The 17,887-nt window shown below is 44.2% G+C and overlaps 1 protein-coding gene across 6 annotated transcripts in view; it reads right to left on the bottom strand.

The window, feature by feature from the left end:
* LOC134400519 (uncharacterized) overlaps positions 1–15,371 on the bottom strand; it is a 72,070-nt gene extending 56,699 nt beyond the window's left edge. For 3 of the 6 annotated variants that reach the window (XM_063128883.1, XM_063128882.1, XM_063128887.1), the window contains exons 1-2: positions 15,178–15,276; positions 1,554–1,841 (exon numbers count right to left, since the gene is read on the bottom strand). In XM_063128883.1, coding sequence (XP_062984953.1) covers positions 1,554–1,841; positions 15,178–15,238 — 349 coding nt within the window. In that variant the 5' untranslated portion in view covers positions 15,239–15,276. Of the gene's footprint in view, positions 1–1,553; positions 1,842–12,434; positions 12,616–14,381; positions 14,546–15,177; positions 15,277–15,317 lie in introns of those variants that run through there. The other 3 variants (XM_063128886.1, XM_063128884.1, XM_063128885.1) reach the window with 3 other exon arrangements.
* Positions 15,372–17,887: the final 2,516 nt, after the last annotated feature.

Raw genomic sequence — 17,887 nt, 5'->3', positions numbered from 1 at the left:
ATTTGGAGTAGCAGTCTGCTTGGTGACGAGTCGAATTAATTTGAAGTTTTGACAGTCGAGATGCTTGAGACTGAAAAGCTCGTGCAAGTTCTCTTTGGTCGTCGGGCAAATAGTCGCAAAGGGACCCAACTTTGTCCCATAAAAAAAGTTGGTACCGTGACATAAGTGCCTGGTAATTGGTGATTTTTAGACCCAGGGTGGTGGCAGAATAGGAGCGACGTCCCATGAAGTCTAATCTGCATCCCTCTTTATCAGTAGGAGAAGCGTGAGCTTTTTGGGATCTAGAGTGTGATGATAGATGATAGAATTTGGTTTAGGATGGGCAAACAGAAAATTGACATCCTTAGGTTGCACTTTGTACATGGATTCTAACTTATGAGAAGGTGGCGACATTAGCGAGGGTGAGGTCCAAGTCTGTTTGACTGATTGAAGCAGTAGCGGTGAAAAGGGGATTTCAACCGGTGCTGAAGCGTCTGTAAAAACGGCATCAAAGAACGGATCCTGAATTTGTTCTTGATGCTGTAGCCATATGGAGTATTTGCTCAGTAAAGGATCCCATTTCTTCAGATGGGGATGCACGTTCTTTGGTACTGATGCGTTCGTCAGGCGAGGGCATAGAAGGAGTCGGTGTCGATGTCGAAGAGGATTCTGAGTCGTATCCCTCTGCGGAGGTATGAGATGGTTGTCTAGGCAAGATAGGTAAATAGGTCTCCGTTTGAGGTGGAGGAAGTGGCAGGAGCGACGTCGAGCATGGTGGAACTGGAGGACGTCTTTCCTGCTGTGGTGGATCCTGTGTAGGGTGTCGATAGTCTGGCCTATCGTAGTAGGAGTATCTATCTCTCGAAGAGCATGGGGAATAGTCACGACGAGAGCGGTAGTACCGATAGTCGGAGTATCTGTCCCAATCATGGGGAGAACGAGATCGGCTACAATAGGTATAGTGGCAGCTGTAATGCTCACGGTAGGGTACCGGTGAGTGATGCCTTGATGTCGACCTTGGTGAGTATCTATCCCAGTGGTAAGGTTCGGGCCACACTTGCGATGGCTCAGGCTCACGGGGCCTTGCTGCCTGTCTATGAGGGTTAGCCGGTTGAGCAGGAGGTATAGACGGTAATGAAACAGCGTCAGCTGTGTCCTGAGGAGAGGGAGACCGACGAGGTAGTTGAGTTGGAGATGGAAGGTCTCTGATTTCACCCTCGGACGGGATAGATATCCACATATATCACTATAATATTGCTTATATTACACATTTTTATTATTTTTATTATTTTTGTTTTGTAAGGTTCTAGAAACAAAATGGATTGACTGATATATGTAAATTATCCAAGCTGTTTCAATAAAAATATTATTCAAGGGGCTCTTTTAAGACTGCCCCCCAAAGCAGCCATTTTGTGGTGGCGCATAGGACACTTTCTGCCCATAGGCCCATAAAGGTTGGGAACCACTGATTTATTTAAACAAGCCAGGATCAGAAACCATGGTTTGATTTTTGCTTGTTCAGGTTTGTATCCTTGAACAAATATTTACTATTAATATTTCACATTGCTACTTACCATCTAATATTTTCAGACAGAAATGTGTGTACTGGATTTCAGAATTAACTTGGGCTTCTGCTTTGTATATTCCAGAATCATTCTGTAACAGGTTTCTGATAATCAAAGTATGAGAAGTAAGCTCATTCTTTACACTGTCCTTCAAAAAAGCACTATCTCCTTTACTCCATTCAGCCACTATGTCTTCGTTTTTCTTCCAGTAAATTATATCTGCACTGCCATTAACTACTAGTGGCAGAACTATTTCTTTTCCTTCAATGCCAACTTTGAGGTACTGAGGGTTGCAATCTATAATCAAATAAATACAAAAAAGGAAAATAAGTTGACCGTTGTATTCTGAAGTAGGATTAATTCTATTCATTGAAATGGGGGAGGGGAGATGAACAGAGAGCTTCGGCTATTGGGCGGTATAAAAATGTAATAAATAAATAAATAAATAAACATTGTGCAGAGAAAAGATGGCCACACAAAAACATCACAATAAAACTATTACAATAAAATCACATTGAAAGACTCCCGACAGAGAGATGTTGTTGCAAAAGGGGAGAACACAATTCTTGAATACTTTCAAACAGACTATTTGGTTGAAGAAGTGGGGAGCAATCTATGAGAGTTTGGGAATATTTATTTATTACTTTTCCTGACTGCCAAAGCTTTAATTGCTGTGGTTCATAACCATTAAAACCATAAAATGCAGCACAAAGGGTATCTTGCCAATGAAGGAGGTATTGGCAACGTCCTGTAGTTGTTAACATTTTCCGGGATCAGGTTAGGTTTCTTTAGGAGTGGACTCTTTTACCACCTCTTTTAAAGATGCGAGTTCCACCCACTCTCTCAAGGAGAAGTTTACTGTTAGCAGAAAAGTAAGAATCTGATAAGTGCTGAGCCGTATGGAGTCCTAGCTGAAGGGGCACCTGGATAAATCACCCTGGAGACTATGGGTCAAAAGCTTGCATTCAGTTGGAGGAAGTCCATGTTGCATAGAAGGGTTCCCAACTAAAGTCGGAGGAAGACTAAAAGAGATCTCTCCTCTCTGAGAGACAAGAGCATGAAGAAAGAGGAAGTAGAAATTGAGCTCAGCAACTCTAAGATTGGAAGGAAGGTCAGCACATATCAGAACACAGTCTAGGAGGCTTGGAGGTCCTCTCTATCTATTCCCTTTCTATGCAGATACATCATCTTTTCTCTTTTCTCTTGGAAGCTAGCTGAGTTGCACCCACAGGGTATGGGCGGTAGGCCAGCAAATTCCCTAATTTTTCCTGGATACCCAACACAATGTACAAACACTCGAGATTGGCAATAACATGGACAGGAAGCCTAAAGAGAGAGACAGGATTCCTTCACACCACAGCAAACCAGCTCCCCACCCCTCAAATCTATGTTGGTGCTGCAAGGAGGGCACACCTAGGAGAGATTAATCCTTCTGAGGATAAACTCAGTGCAATTTACTTCTGGGGAGACACATGCCTGTAAAGGTTGCAGACCTGATCAGAAGATGAGCACTTATGCCAGGGAAAGCCTCTTCAGAATGTTCCATAAGGCCACAAAAATGTATGGGAGCTGGTCGTCTATAGGCCCTAGCTGAGTTCAACCACTTATCACTTCTCTGGGATAAGTGGTTGAACTCTTGGTGATATGGGGCTCAATATGTGTCTGGAGTGTACAGGTAACTCACCCTTCATGTGGCGAGCGCAACCACTGAGATGCTACGTAGGCCACTACTGTGCAGTCATACCTCCTCTCCTTTCTCCCATGGTGCTTAAACTACGTTAGCAACTGCCATGAAAAGTGGGCGGAAAAGAGGGCGGTGAATGCTCACACTGTTAGGCAAACTTTATCTGTTTATTCTTGCCATTTTACCATAGTATCACTTGTTAGGCTGTTTAAAGCTATATCATTTTTGTCTGTCTCTTCTGCCAAGACTCTTGTTCATGCATTGGTTATTTCTCGGTTGGACTACTGTAACCTTCTCACTGGCCTTCCTTATTTTCACATCAGTTCGTTGGTTTTTGTTCACCACTCTGCTGCTAAGATCATCTTCTTGGCTCGCTGCTCTGACCACGTTACTCCACTTCTGAAATCTCTTCACTGGCTTACAATTCACCTCAGAATCCAATATAAACTGCTCCTGTTGACCTACAAAGCTTTTCACAGTCTAGCTCCTTCCTATCTTTCCTCTCTCATCTCACACTATTGCCCCGCTTGTGCTCTTCACTCTTCAGATGCCATGTTTCTTACCTGCCCAAGGGTCTCTACTTCCCTTGCTCGGCTTAGTCCATTTTCTTCCACTGCCCCTTATGCCTGGAACACTCTTCCAGGACATTTGCGAACTACAAGTTCAATCACAGTTTTTAAAGCTCAACTAAAAACTTTTCTTTTTTCTAAAGCTTTTAAAACTTGATTTTGATCTTACTTTTATACTGTTAAGTTTTACTCTACCCTGTGCTTGTTTGGTGCATTCTCAACCCCTTCTTATTGTTTTATTATTATGATTCTATTAGAATGTAAGCCTATGTAGCAGGGGTTTGCTATTTTATTGTTTTACTCTGTACAGCACCATGTACACTGATGGTGCTATATAAATAATAATAATAATAATAATAATAATAATAATAATAATAAAGCTGGCAGCAAATCTTCTCTTCAATCAAATAAGCAATAGTTTGGTGGTTTTAACAGAACAACATTCCTATACAGATGTGAAATTTTGGGCACTGGATAAACTTAACACACAAGATGGGAATACCTGGCAGAGCTAAAAAAGAAAAAAGAAAAAAAGGGGGATAACAGTTTAAGAAAGATTCCAGTGTTGACGTAGACAGGAGACTATCTTTTTGCTGGAAGTAGGAATTTGCTTGTTAAACTTCACACTGTGCCTGATTTGTGCAGATCAATATATATCTACAAAACCTGGTGGCAATGTGTCAGAATTATAAGGCTGGTTTTTTTAATAGTAATATATAGGCATAGACAATATGTTTGCTTAACCTACTTTGAAAATAAGTGTTATTACATGTGTTGTCCAATTTGTATTTTATTATTGTTACAGCCCCCTGAAGAAGGCCTCAAAATAAGAAACAGGCCCAGATGCATTGGGCTTCTTGTGAATAAACCATTTTGCATCCGGAGAATGTGGTCCCCTTTGTGACCACAGCATCGCTTCTTAGATTATTGCAAAATAAACAATAGTTGTTGGTTTTTCCAGAGAAGTGGTCACCCTTAATGGAATTGAGAATTTTTTTTAAAAAAATGTAGAAGGCAAGACATAGCTGTAATGCATAATCTGGTGAGACAAATACATGAAGGATACTGTTATGCCCAATTTGTCTCTAGACTAAAACATTTTCTGTTCCTTGCCTTCTCGGGGCTCAATGTGCATTTCAATGCCATAAATATCCAATAGTTCTCAAAAAGGTAAACTGGGTTGAGCTCACCTCACCTTTGATGTTAAAATTTGATGTTAAAATAAGATCTATTTGCTGTTTTATATGAGAACAAGTCAGAGAGTAAACCAATGCAGCCACTGTGGCTACCTTGGTTTGCTTGTTCATCACAACTAATGAAAGTCTCATAAATCCCAATTCTCTGGACTGGGTCCTTGCTTTGCACAGGATTCAATCTCATTTGGGGGGTGGCCAAAGAAGATGATCAGTGTGGAGTAGTGGCTAGAATGGTGGACTTAGGGCCAAACTGCAGGAGACACTGGGGAATTTGCAATGGGAGCACCTGCACTTTTTTTTTTTTTTTAAGTTTCAAATTCACTGCAGGATCAGGGGAACTGGTGGAGATGGTGTATCAATAGGTAGAACTAAGTGAGACCCACAGGAAGTCAGATGGAAGAGGAAGTCAGGGACACAGACTTTGATTGAAGGAATACTCGCCCAATCAGGAGGTGACACAGCAGTCAGTGACTCAGCACTCTCAGGAGGCAGTCAGGGCTGGAGAGAAGTTAGTTAGAAGCTATGTTTGTTTGAGGCAATAAAAGTTTTATTTTTATATAATACTGCATTCCTCATTTGCAACAAACCCATCTTTGAAACATGGTGTCAGAAGTCTAACAGGACCCATTTACAACAACAACAAAACAGCTTGAGATTTTGCATTATGGAGCGAGGTTTGAAAGCCCCCCCCATCACTGGATTTCACTGGGCCTAATCTGGCTCAAGCTTGGCAGAACTGGAAAGAGGAGTTTGAATTGTACCTGGATCTTGCCTTCACAAAAGAGGAAGAAAAGCAAAAGGTAAAGTTATTATATTATCTGATTGGAGAAAAAGGGCGAGAGATATGCAAAACTCTTGGGTTTAGTACTACTTCTACTCTGCAACAGCTAGTAAAAGGGCTGGATGATTACTGCATACCTAAACAAAATGAAACAATGGAACGATATCAATTCTTTATGAGGCAGCAGGGGTCTGAAGAGAGACTGGATGCTTATGTTACTGCACTAAGGACTTTGGCAACAACCTGTAATTTTGGGGCTATCACAGACTCCCTCATCAGAGACAGAATTGTCTGTGGGACCGCAGACCAACATCTCCGTGAGAGGCTGTTGCGGGAGCCAGATTTAACACTGACTCGTTGTTTGGAGATTGCTAGGGCAGCTGAAGCTACTAAAGAGAGGCTTAGGACATTAGAAGGCACCCATGAGGTGCAGGTGCATGCAGTCCAACACCAGTCAAGTCCGTATAATGAGCAGGGCCAGCAGCCTCAGAGACGACTGCCTAAAATACAGTGTATGTTCTGTGGGAAACAACACGAAAAGAGAAAAGAAAGGTGCCCAGCATATGGACAGAAGTGTAAAGGTTGTGGCAAACCCAACCATTTCCAAAGTCAGTGCAAGAGTGAGAAGAAACCTAATAGGCTGGCTGTGAGAACAATACAGAATTAAAGCGATGAGTCTGAAAACTGTGAGGATGTTTTAAGCCTCACTTTGGGTCCAGTGAATCATGATGTCCACATAGTGGGGAATACAGGGAAGAAGGTAACCTACCCCACTGCATTGTTTGTCACTATGTTGTTGAACAAACACCCAGTTCGTTTCCAACTGGATTGTGGAGCCACCTGCAATGTGCTGCCATTAGCTCTAATAGACAGGAAAACAGATCTGGAACCATGTGGCCAATTGCTCATTATGTACAATAGCAGTACCCTGAAACCTGTGGGGAAGTGCAGGCTAAAGATTCGCAATCCAAAGAATAATAGACTCTATCGCTTAGAGTTCATCATCGTGGAAGGGAATGCCCGCAGACCACTGCTAGGAAGCAAAGCAGTCCAAGCTATGCAATTGATTCACGTGCAACATTAGAACATCCTGAATGCTGTACAAGCCAGTGAGCAGAACCAGTCCAGGATTTGGACTATGGAGAAAATACTGAAAGATTTTGGGGATGTTTTTGAAGGGGAAGGACATTTGGCAGGGAAATTGAAACTTGAGGTAAATCCTTCAGTAGAACCAGTAAAGATCCCTAAAAGGAGAGTTCCTATGGCACTGGCAGAACCACTGAAGAAGGAACTAGCAAGCCTTCAAAGCAAAGGCATAATTGCTCCAGTAGAGACTAGCACAGAATGGATCAGCAGCTTGGTCATTGTACGGAAACCCTCTGGAAAACTCCGTATTTGTATTGACCCTAAACCTTTAAATAAGGCATTAAAACGCAGTCATTATCCCCTGCCAACCATTGACGATGTTCTATGTGACCTATCACGAGCCAAGATTTTTTCAGTGTTTGATGTGAAAAATGGATTTTGGCACATAGAACTGGATAAGGAATCTAGCCACCTGACCACATTTGCAACCCCTTTTGGCAGATACCGCTGGTTACGAATGCCAATGGGCATCAGCCCTGCCCCAGAAATGTTTCAACGCAGGTTAAATCAAGAGCTAGAGAACATCCCAGGCCTGAAGATAATAGCAGATGATATCCTAATTGTGGGAGAAGGAGATATGATAATAGAAGCAACAAGGGATCATGACAAAAAGTTGTGCCATTTTCTGGAGAGGTGCAGAGAGAGGAACATCAAATTGAATCAGGATAAGGCCAGATTAAGACTGAAAGAAGTACCTTACATTGGCACCTGCTGACTGCAGATGGGTTGAAGGTGGACCCTGGAAAAGTTAAGGCAATCCGAGAGATGCCACGACCCGAGGATGTGAAAGGTGTGCAACGATTCTTAGGCATGGTAAACTACCTGGTGAAGTTTTATAAAGGGTTAGCAGCTGACTGTGAGCCACTCAGACAGTTGACACACAAAGAAGTAGAATGGGAATGGTCAGAGAGTCATCAGCAAGCATTTCATAAAATTAAGGATACTATATCTAAGACCCCTGTACTGAAGTACTACAGCCCAGGGGAACAGCTAGTCCTACAATGTGATGCCTCACAAAAGGGGCTTGGAGCGGCCCTTTTACAAAAACAACAACCAATTGCTTTTGCCAGTAGAGCACTGTCAGAAACAGAGAGAGGTTATGCACAAATTGAAAAAGAACTGTTAGCTGTCCTTTTTGGGATGGAACGCTTCCACCAGCTCACTTTTGGACAGACAGTACATGTCCAATCTGACCACAAGCCACTGGAAACCATTGTGCGGAAACCATTATTGAGTGCCCCAAAGAGGCTTCAAAGGATGTTGATGAGATTGCAAAAGTATGATGTACAGATCCAATATCATCCAGGCAAGCACCTGGTAATGGCAGACACATTAAGCAGAGCATATCTCTCAGAGCCCAGTGAAGATGGTTCAGTTGAAAAGGACATAGAGTCAATAAATATGCTGCAATATCTACCCATTTCACGGCCACGCCTACAAGCAATACAGGAAGGCACAGAGCAGGATACCAACTTACAGATAGTTAAACGCATTGTCCTGGATGGTTGGCCAGAGACCAAACATCAGCTACCAGTGGAAGCTACACCCTATTTCTCAATGAGAGAGGAGCTCAGTGTGCAAGATGGAATTCTCTTTAGGGCAAACAGAGCTATCATCCCAGAGGCAATGCACTTGGACATAATGAAAAGGATACACTCCTCACATATGGGAATTGAGAGCTGTCTGAGGAGAGCGAGAGAATGCGTATATTGCGTATATGTGAACCGCCCAGAGAGCTCCGGCTATTGGGCGGTATAGAAATGTAATAAATAAATAAATAAATAAATAAATATTGGCCTGGCATGAATGATCAGCTGAAAACTTACATGGCACAATGTGAGATCTGCAATTCTATAGGTGACAGACAGCAAAAAAAAAAACACTCCACCCACATGAGATTCCAAGGAGGCCTTGGGAAAAGGTAGGAGTAGACTTATTCAAGTTGCAAGACAAAGACTACCTCATAACGGTGGACTACTATTCCAATTTCTGGGAGATAAGACTCCTTGCTAGATACCCGATCTCGAAAAATTATCAGAAAGCTTAAAGGACACTTTGCCCGTTATGGAATACCCGATGTTTTATTTTCAGACAATGGCCCTCAGTTTGTGTCTGAAGAATTTAGGGCCTTCAGAGCACAGTGGGAATTTGATCATCAGACATCGTCACCGGCCTATCCCCAGAGCAATGGGAAAGCTGAGTCAGCTGTCAAGACAGCAAAGTGTATTTTGGTCAAAGCCAAGAAAGCTGGGACAGATCCATATCTAGCTGTCTTAGACCACAGGAACACCCCATCACAAGGCTTGGATGCGAGTCCAGCTCAGAGTCCCATGGGTCGAAGAACTAAGACCTTACTTCCAATGCGAGGAAATTTGCTGCAGCCAGAAATCCATAACAGACGAGCTGACTCTATAGCAGAACAAAAATCTAGACAGGCCCATTATTATAATAAGTCGGCCAAAGATCTACCTGATCTACACAGTGGTGAGCAAGTCTGGATTCAGCCAGCAGGGCAAGAGAACAAGGAATGGCGAAAGGCAGAAGTACAAAGGCAAGTGAACACACGGTCATTTGAGGTGGTGACACCAGAGGGTCAAGTCTTCAGAAGAAACCGTAGACATCTGCGGAGGAGCAGCCAACTAGTATCAAATGCAGGTGTGCAGAACCACGACCAAGAACAGCAATTCCAGGAGGAGAGAGCACCCACTTCACAGTCTGGCCTCCAGGCAAGAGGTCATTCGGAATCCCCTGCCAGAGAGACTGGGGAGATAGTAGAAATGTCCTCACATCCTAGGGATACCCATGATACCGCTTATTACCCCAGAGAAACTACATCTCCTATAGCAAAACAAGTAAGAACTCGAGCAGGTTGCCTGGTACAGACGCCACACCATCTACAAGACTATGTTTAACTTTTTTGGGGGGTAAATGGGAGTTGTAACGTATTGTTGGTTAAAATAAAAAAAGGAAAGATGTACCAATAGGTAGAACTAAGTGAGACACACAGGAAGTCAGATGGAAGAGGAAGTCAGGGACACAGACTTTGATTGAAGGAATACTCGCCCAATCAGGAGGTGACACAGCAGTCAGTGACTCAGCACTCTCAGGAGGCAGTCAGGGCTGGAGAGAAGTTAGTTAGAAGCTATGTTTGTTTGAGGCAATAAAAGTTTTATTTTTATATAATACTGCATTCCTCATTTGCAACAAACCCATCTTTGAAACAGATGGGATGTTCAACCCCTTCCCCAGTGCTGTATTTCCTACCTACATTGTCCCCTAAAGCTGTTATTTGCCCATGCCTGTATATTCCCTGGAGTGGGGGGAAGGAGGGAGGAGAAATGGCAGCTTTGGAGAATGGAGCAGGAAAAATGCTGTGAGGGGGAGATAAAAAAGGGACGTACTAAAACAAAGGACAGTACTTGCCCATAGGGAAACCGTACTTGCCTATAGAGAAACCATACTTGACAATAGGGATCCATTGCAAAGCGTTTGCCCGTAGGGATCCATAGGACAGAATTTTCCATAGGGAAACCATACTTGCCCATAGGGATCCATTGCAAAGCGTTTGCCCATAGGGATCCTTAGGACAGAATTGTCCATAGAGAAACCATACTTGCCCATACGGATCCATTGCAAAGTGTTTGCCCATAGGGATCCGTAGGGCAGAATTGTCCATAGGTAAATCATACTTGCTCATAGGGATCCATTTATTTATATATTACATTTTTATACCGCCCAATAGCTGAAGCTCTCTGAGCAGTTCACAAAAATTAAAACCATAATAAAACAACCAACAGGTTAAAAGCACAAATACAAAATACAGTATAAAAAGCACATCCAGGATAAAAACCACGCAGCAAAATTGATATAAAATTAAAATACTTAGTTAAAACAGTATAATTTAAATTTAAGTTAAAATTAAGTGTTAAAATACTGAGAGAATAAAAAGGTCTTCAGCTGGTGACGAAAGGAGTACAGTGTAGACGCCAGGTGGACCTTTCTAGGGAGCTCATTCCACAACCGGGGTGCCACAGCGGAGAAAGCCCTCCTCCTAGTAGCCACATGCCTCACTTCCTTTGGCAGGGTCTCACGGAGAAGGGCCCCTGTAGATGATCTTAAGGACCGGGCAGGTACATGTGGGAGGAGGCGTTCCTTCAAATAACCTGGCCCCAAACCATTTAGGGTTTTAAATGTCAATACCAGCACTTTGAATCGGGCCCGGACCTGGACCTGGACTGGCAGCCAATGAAGTTTTAAAAGGACTGGCGTAATGTGATCTCACCGGCCAGTCCCTGTTAGTAAACGGGCCGCCCTGTTTTGTACCAGCTGAAGCTTCCGGATCATTTTCAAAGGCAACCCCATGTATAATGCATTGCAGTAATCCAAATGAGAGGTCCATTGCAAAACACTTGTCCATAGGAATCCATAGAACAGAATTGTCCATAGGGAAACCATACTCGCCCATAGGGATCCATTGCAAAGTGTTTGCCCATAGGGATCCATAGGACAGAATTGTCCATAGGAAAACCATACTTGCCCATAGGGATCCATTGTAAAGTGTTTGCCCATAGGGATCCATAGGACAGAATTGTCCATAGGAAAACCATACTTGCCCATAGGGATCCATTGTAAAGTGTTTGCCCATAGGGATCCATAGGACAGAATTGTCCATAGGAAAACCATACTTGCCCATAGGGATCCATTGTAAAGTGTTTGCCCATAGGGATCCATAGGACAGAATTGTCCATAGGGAAACCATACTTGCCCATAGGGATCCATTGCAAAGCGTTTGCCCATAGGGATCCATAGGACAGAATTGTCCATAGAGAAACCATACTTGCCCATAGGGATCCATTGCAAAGCACTTTCCCACCAGGATCCATAGGAGAGTATATCCCGAAGGAAAGCCATTCTTGCTCGTTGGGAAACATTGAACAGTATCTCACTGCAGGGTCAATATACCTGCCCATAGGGAGACATGGGACAATGCAGCAGCCTCTGCAACCTTGCAAAGAATCATTGTAATTGAAAACTCTACCTATTGAGCAAAGTGCTTTCCCACTTTAGTCACTTGTTTTAGACATTTGCTGGAGACTTTATTTTATTCCTGGATTCTTAGGCCCTAGCTAGACCTAAGGTTTATCCCTGGATCGTCCAGGGGTCAAACCTGTTCACCTAGGTGACACACAGGGGATCCAGTGCTCAGGCAGGGGTGAACCCCGGATGATCCCAGGATAAACCTTAGGTCTAGCTGTGGCCTTAGTCATCTAAGCTAAGTTCAGCTACATTGTTTCCATTATAATTTTATTTAATTTTTCTGTCTATTTCATTCTTTGCCCTCCATGGGCTTTTTTTGCACAGCTTTGATTGAGTGTATATCTGCTATATATCACATCTTTTTTTTTTCAATGATTAGGTGGGATATAAGTGTCCAAAAAAGAAAAGGGACGGCACGGGCAAGTAGCACAGAAGCGTTCTATGACAGTGATTCTCGAACTGTGGCTCAGGGTTCACCTGTGGGTTCCATCCCACTCTCAGCTTGGTCCCGGTGCCGCAGCCTGTTCAGTATCTCTTCGTTTGACTACCGACTGCCATGGCAGCACCCCAGCTTTCCCGTAAGACGGATGCAGCAGCAGTTCCCCACATGCACAGGGCATCGGTACTTGTAGGAGTGGGAGTTGTTTAGAGAGCAAGGCTGGAGCATGAAAGGTGAATGTGAAGAAGGGAATTTAAAAGTTAGTTAATTATATTTTGTATTAGCATTTTAAAATTTAGTTTTGTTAAATGCATTGAAGAGGAGTTTGCCTCAAAAATCAGTATAAAAATATTTGAAATAAATAAACAACGTAAAAGCACAGACAAGCTGAGGGGGAGGGAAAGGAGCTTGACTTTTTTACATTGTTTCTGAAAAAAATCTGTATTGATTTTTAAACAGAGAAATGCATAACACCTACAATTTTCATAACTTTTACTAACAACCCCCCTCCTGTAGCACAGTTTGTCTTATCTCGAGTCTGTCTTTTTAGTCCCTGTTGCCCTTGTATCACTCCATGAGCACAGTGTAGGAACCCCTACATGCATGCCACTGTAAGATATCTTTATGGATTGCACTGTTTGCAAATGTAGTAGTCTGGCAATGGAACCACTTTATGTCCCAGACATGCTACATCAGTGGTTCCCAAAGTGGGTGGTACCGCCCCCTTGGGGGCAGTGGGATTGCATAGGGGGGCGTTAAGAGGCAAAGGGGTGGCACGGGGGCACTTGAGGTGGTCTTTTCTGAGAAGCGCCTCTCCAGAAGATCTTAAAACCCAGGGACATTTTTATGGGATAAGGTAGTTTGGTCCCAAGCCATATAGGGGAAGAATCCACACATGTATTAATACAGTTTAAGAAAAGTCCTTTTAACAGTGAATTGAAATGTTTCAAAAGCACCAAAACGCTAATGAAGAGACATACCCTGCTTGGTGTGCCCCGCCATGCTGGCTGCAAAACAGAGGCGTTCGCTCTATTTTCCCTCCCTCCCTCGGCAAGCCTGAGACAGGTGCTTCCCATTTAAAGGGGCCAGTTGAGCTACAGAATGACATTGAGCTGAAGCCAAAGTTTAAGACAGAATTGTGTTTAAGACAGAAGGAAATTTCTGATCGCTGTCCTGCACTATGGAGTGTGGTTCAGAAGCTTCTGGTTGCATTTCCAGCATCATATTTGGTGGAATATGGTTTTAGCGTGGTCTGCCTATTTCTCTCCATGCAAAGAAATCAACTCCAGATTACTAAATGTGGTGATTTAAGACTCATGTTAAGTGACTTTAAACCAGACATTGGGAAACTGGTATCAGTTCATCACATTAAGAATTTACAGAATAGTGAGGTACTCTACCCTAGTTCCTAAATGTGATATCTAATATTCTTGCTAAATGACTATCAGACTTTGAAAAGATGATATCACTGGATCAAGTTCATCAATTATGTTTAATTGAATAAACTAAAAAAATGTAATTGGATTTTGAATACATATTCAATTAATTGTTACTGTTTTGAATTTTATTCTTATTATCTTCCTTAGTGGGTTGTTGAAAACCGCTATTCTGAATAATGATTTTTATAGTGTAGGACAGGGGGCACTGGGCATGAGTTTGTGGAACCAAGGGGGTGGTTACCTGAAAAAGTTTGGGAACCACCGTCCTGCAAATGCAACAGAAAAACATTGTGTCACCTTGTCCAATGTTTCCTTTGCAGGAAGCTTGGGGACATGTAGACCATCTACTTTCCTGTTCGTCTGTGAACTGTAATAGATATGTCGACAATGGTGCCACCACAACCTCGACAGCTGAAGATATTATTAGTAATTTTAATGCATTTTGGTATAGATGAGAACTCTTTTCCTTGACTTTCCTTTCTTGCAGGCACAATTCTGATGCATGCCCACCTGTATCCCTATCCAAGACCTTGCTGTCTTACTTACAATGGTGCTGCATTCCTCCCCAGATATGGTTGTGTATGCACTTAAAACTATGTGTATTCCACAGTCATAGGAATTCCTTTGTTGTGGTATGTCCTCACACAAAAACACCTTCCAGTCTTTGCAGTCTATCTCCAATGGCACCCGGGATACCTGATAACATGCAGCTGCAATACAAAGGAGAATGTGTCCACACTGCATTGATTGTTCTCTATTTTCTATTTAATGAACTACAATTACTTCTTTTGTTTTGAAAATTATAATACCAAGTAGTGAATGTTGACCAGTACCAACAATATCAGTGTTCAAGGGTATCAGCACAGTAGGATTTTATCCTTTAACTGGTATGGACAAAAAAAATTGCAAATAGCTTCATAAATAACTTCATCTAACTCAATTCTGTCCTCTGTTTCCCCATGGGCAATGATTCACAGAAAGCGGGGGGGGCTGTCAAAAGCACCTCCGTGGGGGGGGGGCGCCTCCGTTGCGGTCCAAGCATCCAGTGAAAGCTGCATCCTCTTGCCTTCCCCTGGGAAGGAGACCCACCCTTCTCTCGCACCGCACCGCCTTCAGCTCGCTCTCTGCCCCCTTTGTGGGGCGCGTGCTCGCACCGCCCGTTCCTGCCGGAGGAAGCCCCACTGCCCGCCGTTGCATGGGCCTCGGTCCGTGGTGGCCCACCATGACCAGTCCAGAGGCGTGCTCCAAGCACAGAGACAGCGGCGGGAGGCCCCAGCTGGGCACCCAGGGCCGAACTGTAGGGGATTGCCAGGGGAAAGAGGAGAGAGCGAAGGCTCCTTACCCGCCACGCAGAGCGCAACCTCCACCCGCAACAGCAGCAACAGCAGCCGCTGTCCCCGCATGGCCCCACGAACTGGGGGCTCCCCTCTCCGGGCCTGTAGCAGACTGCCGGGAGCGAAAGTGAAACTGCGTAAAACCCACCTCTTCCGCCCAATATTAGTTCCTCATGAAAGCTTCCCCTTCAGATATGTCGCGCAGCACTACAACGCCTATCATTCCCACTCAAAAGTCCCTCATGACGATACCAGCCCCTCTGTGTTCATACCGGTTCCTAGCAGACAAAAAGGCGCGGGGTGGGGAGGCGGGGGAGAGAGAGACCTCGATAATAGCAGTGGAAAGTGCAACACGGACAAAGCCAAGTAGATACGACTTTTGATCGCGCCTTACTTGGGAATGTAGCTCCTACCTCTACCAATGAATTGTGAAGGCGATGCAGCTTTGGCCATACAGCTCTTGAAGATGGGTCAGTTTCAAATGAACTTGTGTGTTTGTTGTAGGGGAGGGATTTCCCTGAGGGCCACACACCCTTCCCCTTGGCTCCACACCCGACACTAATGGGTTGCTTCTTTCGTGGCTTTTGTGCAGTTTTTCCCCCCATTCTAAAATGTTGCAATGCCTCTACTAAGGCTTAATTATTGGCAGTAAGAGAAGCATTAAGCTAAAATATGCTGGTATCTGGCACTGGCCACCAGTAAAATGTACTTTCTGAAATGGAATTTACCCAATACAGATCTTAAGACTAAAATCCAGCAAAATACATTTGAAATAAATAATTGACCAGTGCTGTGGCCCAGCGGTCCCCAACCTTTTTGGCACCAGAACCCGTTTTGTGGAAGACAATTTTTCCACGGACCGGGGGGGGGGGGGAGTTGAGGGGATGGTTTTGAGATGATTCAAGCACATTACATTTATTGTGCACTTTATTTCTATTATTATTACCTTTGAAAAAGGAAGCTGGTCTCCCCTCTTGCCTTAACAATCCAAGTTGTGGAATTATTTGGCAACCCTGAATATCAAATAATGGTTCTCAGAGATGTGATGTATTTCTTTTTAACACAATTGCTCTTTTAAAACATGCAGTGGCTAATGTTTAAATCCTTCATGCAGTCTCTTGTTTTCAAACCTTGGTATCACTTGCAAGATTTGAAAACAAGCAAATGGATACTGTTGTTTTTATGTTTTTGATGGTTTTAAATTTTGTATATATTTTTTAATGTTTACTGTTTCTAACTTTTGTGAACCGCCCAGGGAGCTTTGGCTATGGGGCAGTATATAAATGTAGTAAATAAATAAATAAGCAACTGCAGGAAGGATTTAAGCATTAGCCATTGCATGTTACACCCCCCCCCAAACACACACCTACCCAACCCAGGAAAAATCCTTTCCCCCCCCCCAGCCCTCACACATAGCCCAACCACATCCTGCCCCCAAGTTCCCCTCCCCGCTTTCCTCACATTCCCCTCCCCGCTTTCCCTCAGCCTACACTACCTCACAGGGTTGTTGTGAGGATAAAATGAAGAGGAGGATGAAGAGGACTACATGCCCTGGACTACTGCAACTACTGAGGGGCATTGAGTTCTATGATTCTGTGAATCTAAGTCTACAGCAACTGGAGGGTGCCAGGTTGTAGCAAAAGCTAGGTCGCTTAACCATTTCTCTGGTGTGATCTAACTTCCTGACAGTTAGAGCAGTGCAACAATGGAATCAGTTACCTAGGGAGGTTGTGGGCTCTCCCACACTAGAGGCCTTCAAGAGGCAGCTGGACAAGCATCTGTCAGGGATGCTTTAGGGTGGATTCCTGCATTGAGCAGGGGGTTGGACTCGATGGCCTTGTAGGCCCCTTCCAACTCTGCTATTCTATGATTCTCTATGGACAATTCTGTCCTATGGATCCCTATGGGCAAATGCTTTGCAATGGATCCCTATGGGCAAGTATGGTTTCTCTATGGACAATTCTGTCTTTTGGATCCCTATGGGCAAGTATGGTTTCCCTATGGGCAAGTACTGTCCTTCGTTTTAGTATGTCCTGGTAAAAAAAAACCTGCTTCTTCACCACCACTCCCACAGTGTGTACGTCACCACCACCTTTAAGAGAAAAATCACAAGTTTCCCAGGGTCTAGTTTGATTTCTAGATTGGGAGATCTGGGTTCAAATCCCCACTCAGCCCTTGGGTCAGTCCTTTGACTCTCCACCAACAAAACCTAGAACCACATTTTGGTTGGTAAAACAAAATTAGGGAGTAGGGTGGGGCAGCACCACGTACTGAGTTGAGAGCAGGCTACTAAATAAGTTCAACCTTAAAGCACTTCCAGCACTTCACTCAAAGCGGGGGGGGGGGGAGGCTGTCAAAAACACCTCCATGGGGTGGGGGCGCCTTCGTTGCGGTCCAAGCATCCAGTGAAAGCTGCGTCCTCTTGCCTTCCCCTGGAAAGGAGACCCACCCTTCTCTCGCACCGCACCGCCTTCAGCTCGCTCTCTGCCCCCTTTGTGGGGCGCGTGCTCGCACCGCCCGTTCCTGCCGGAGGAAGCCCCACTGCCCGCCGTTGCATGGGCCTCGGTCCGTGGTGGCCCACCATGACCAGTCCAGAGGCGTGCTCCAAGCACAGAGACAGCGGCGGGAGGCCCCAGCTGGGCACCCAGGGCCGAACTGTAGGGGATTGCCAGGGGAAAGAGGAGAGAGCGAAGGCTCCTAACCCGCCACGCAGAGCGC

The sequence above is a fragment of the Elgaria multicarinata genome, chromosome 6 (genome assembly GCF_023053635.1).
Source record: "Elgaria multicarinata webbii isolate HBS135686 ecotype San Diego chromosome 6, rElgMul1.1.pri, whole genome shotgun sequence".
In the NCBI taxonomy this organism is placed as follows: domain Eukaryota; kingdom Metazoa; phylum Chordata; class Lepidosauria; order Squamata; family Anguidae; genus Elgaria; species Elgaria multicarinata.
Note: the sequence above shows the minus strand (reverse complement) of the source record. Positions and strands in the feature narration are given on the sequence as shown.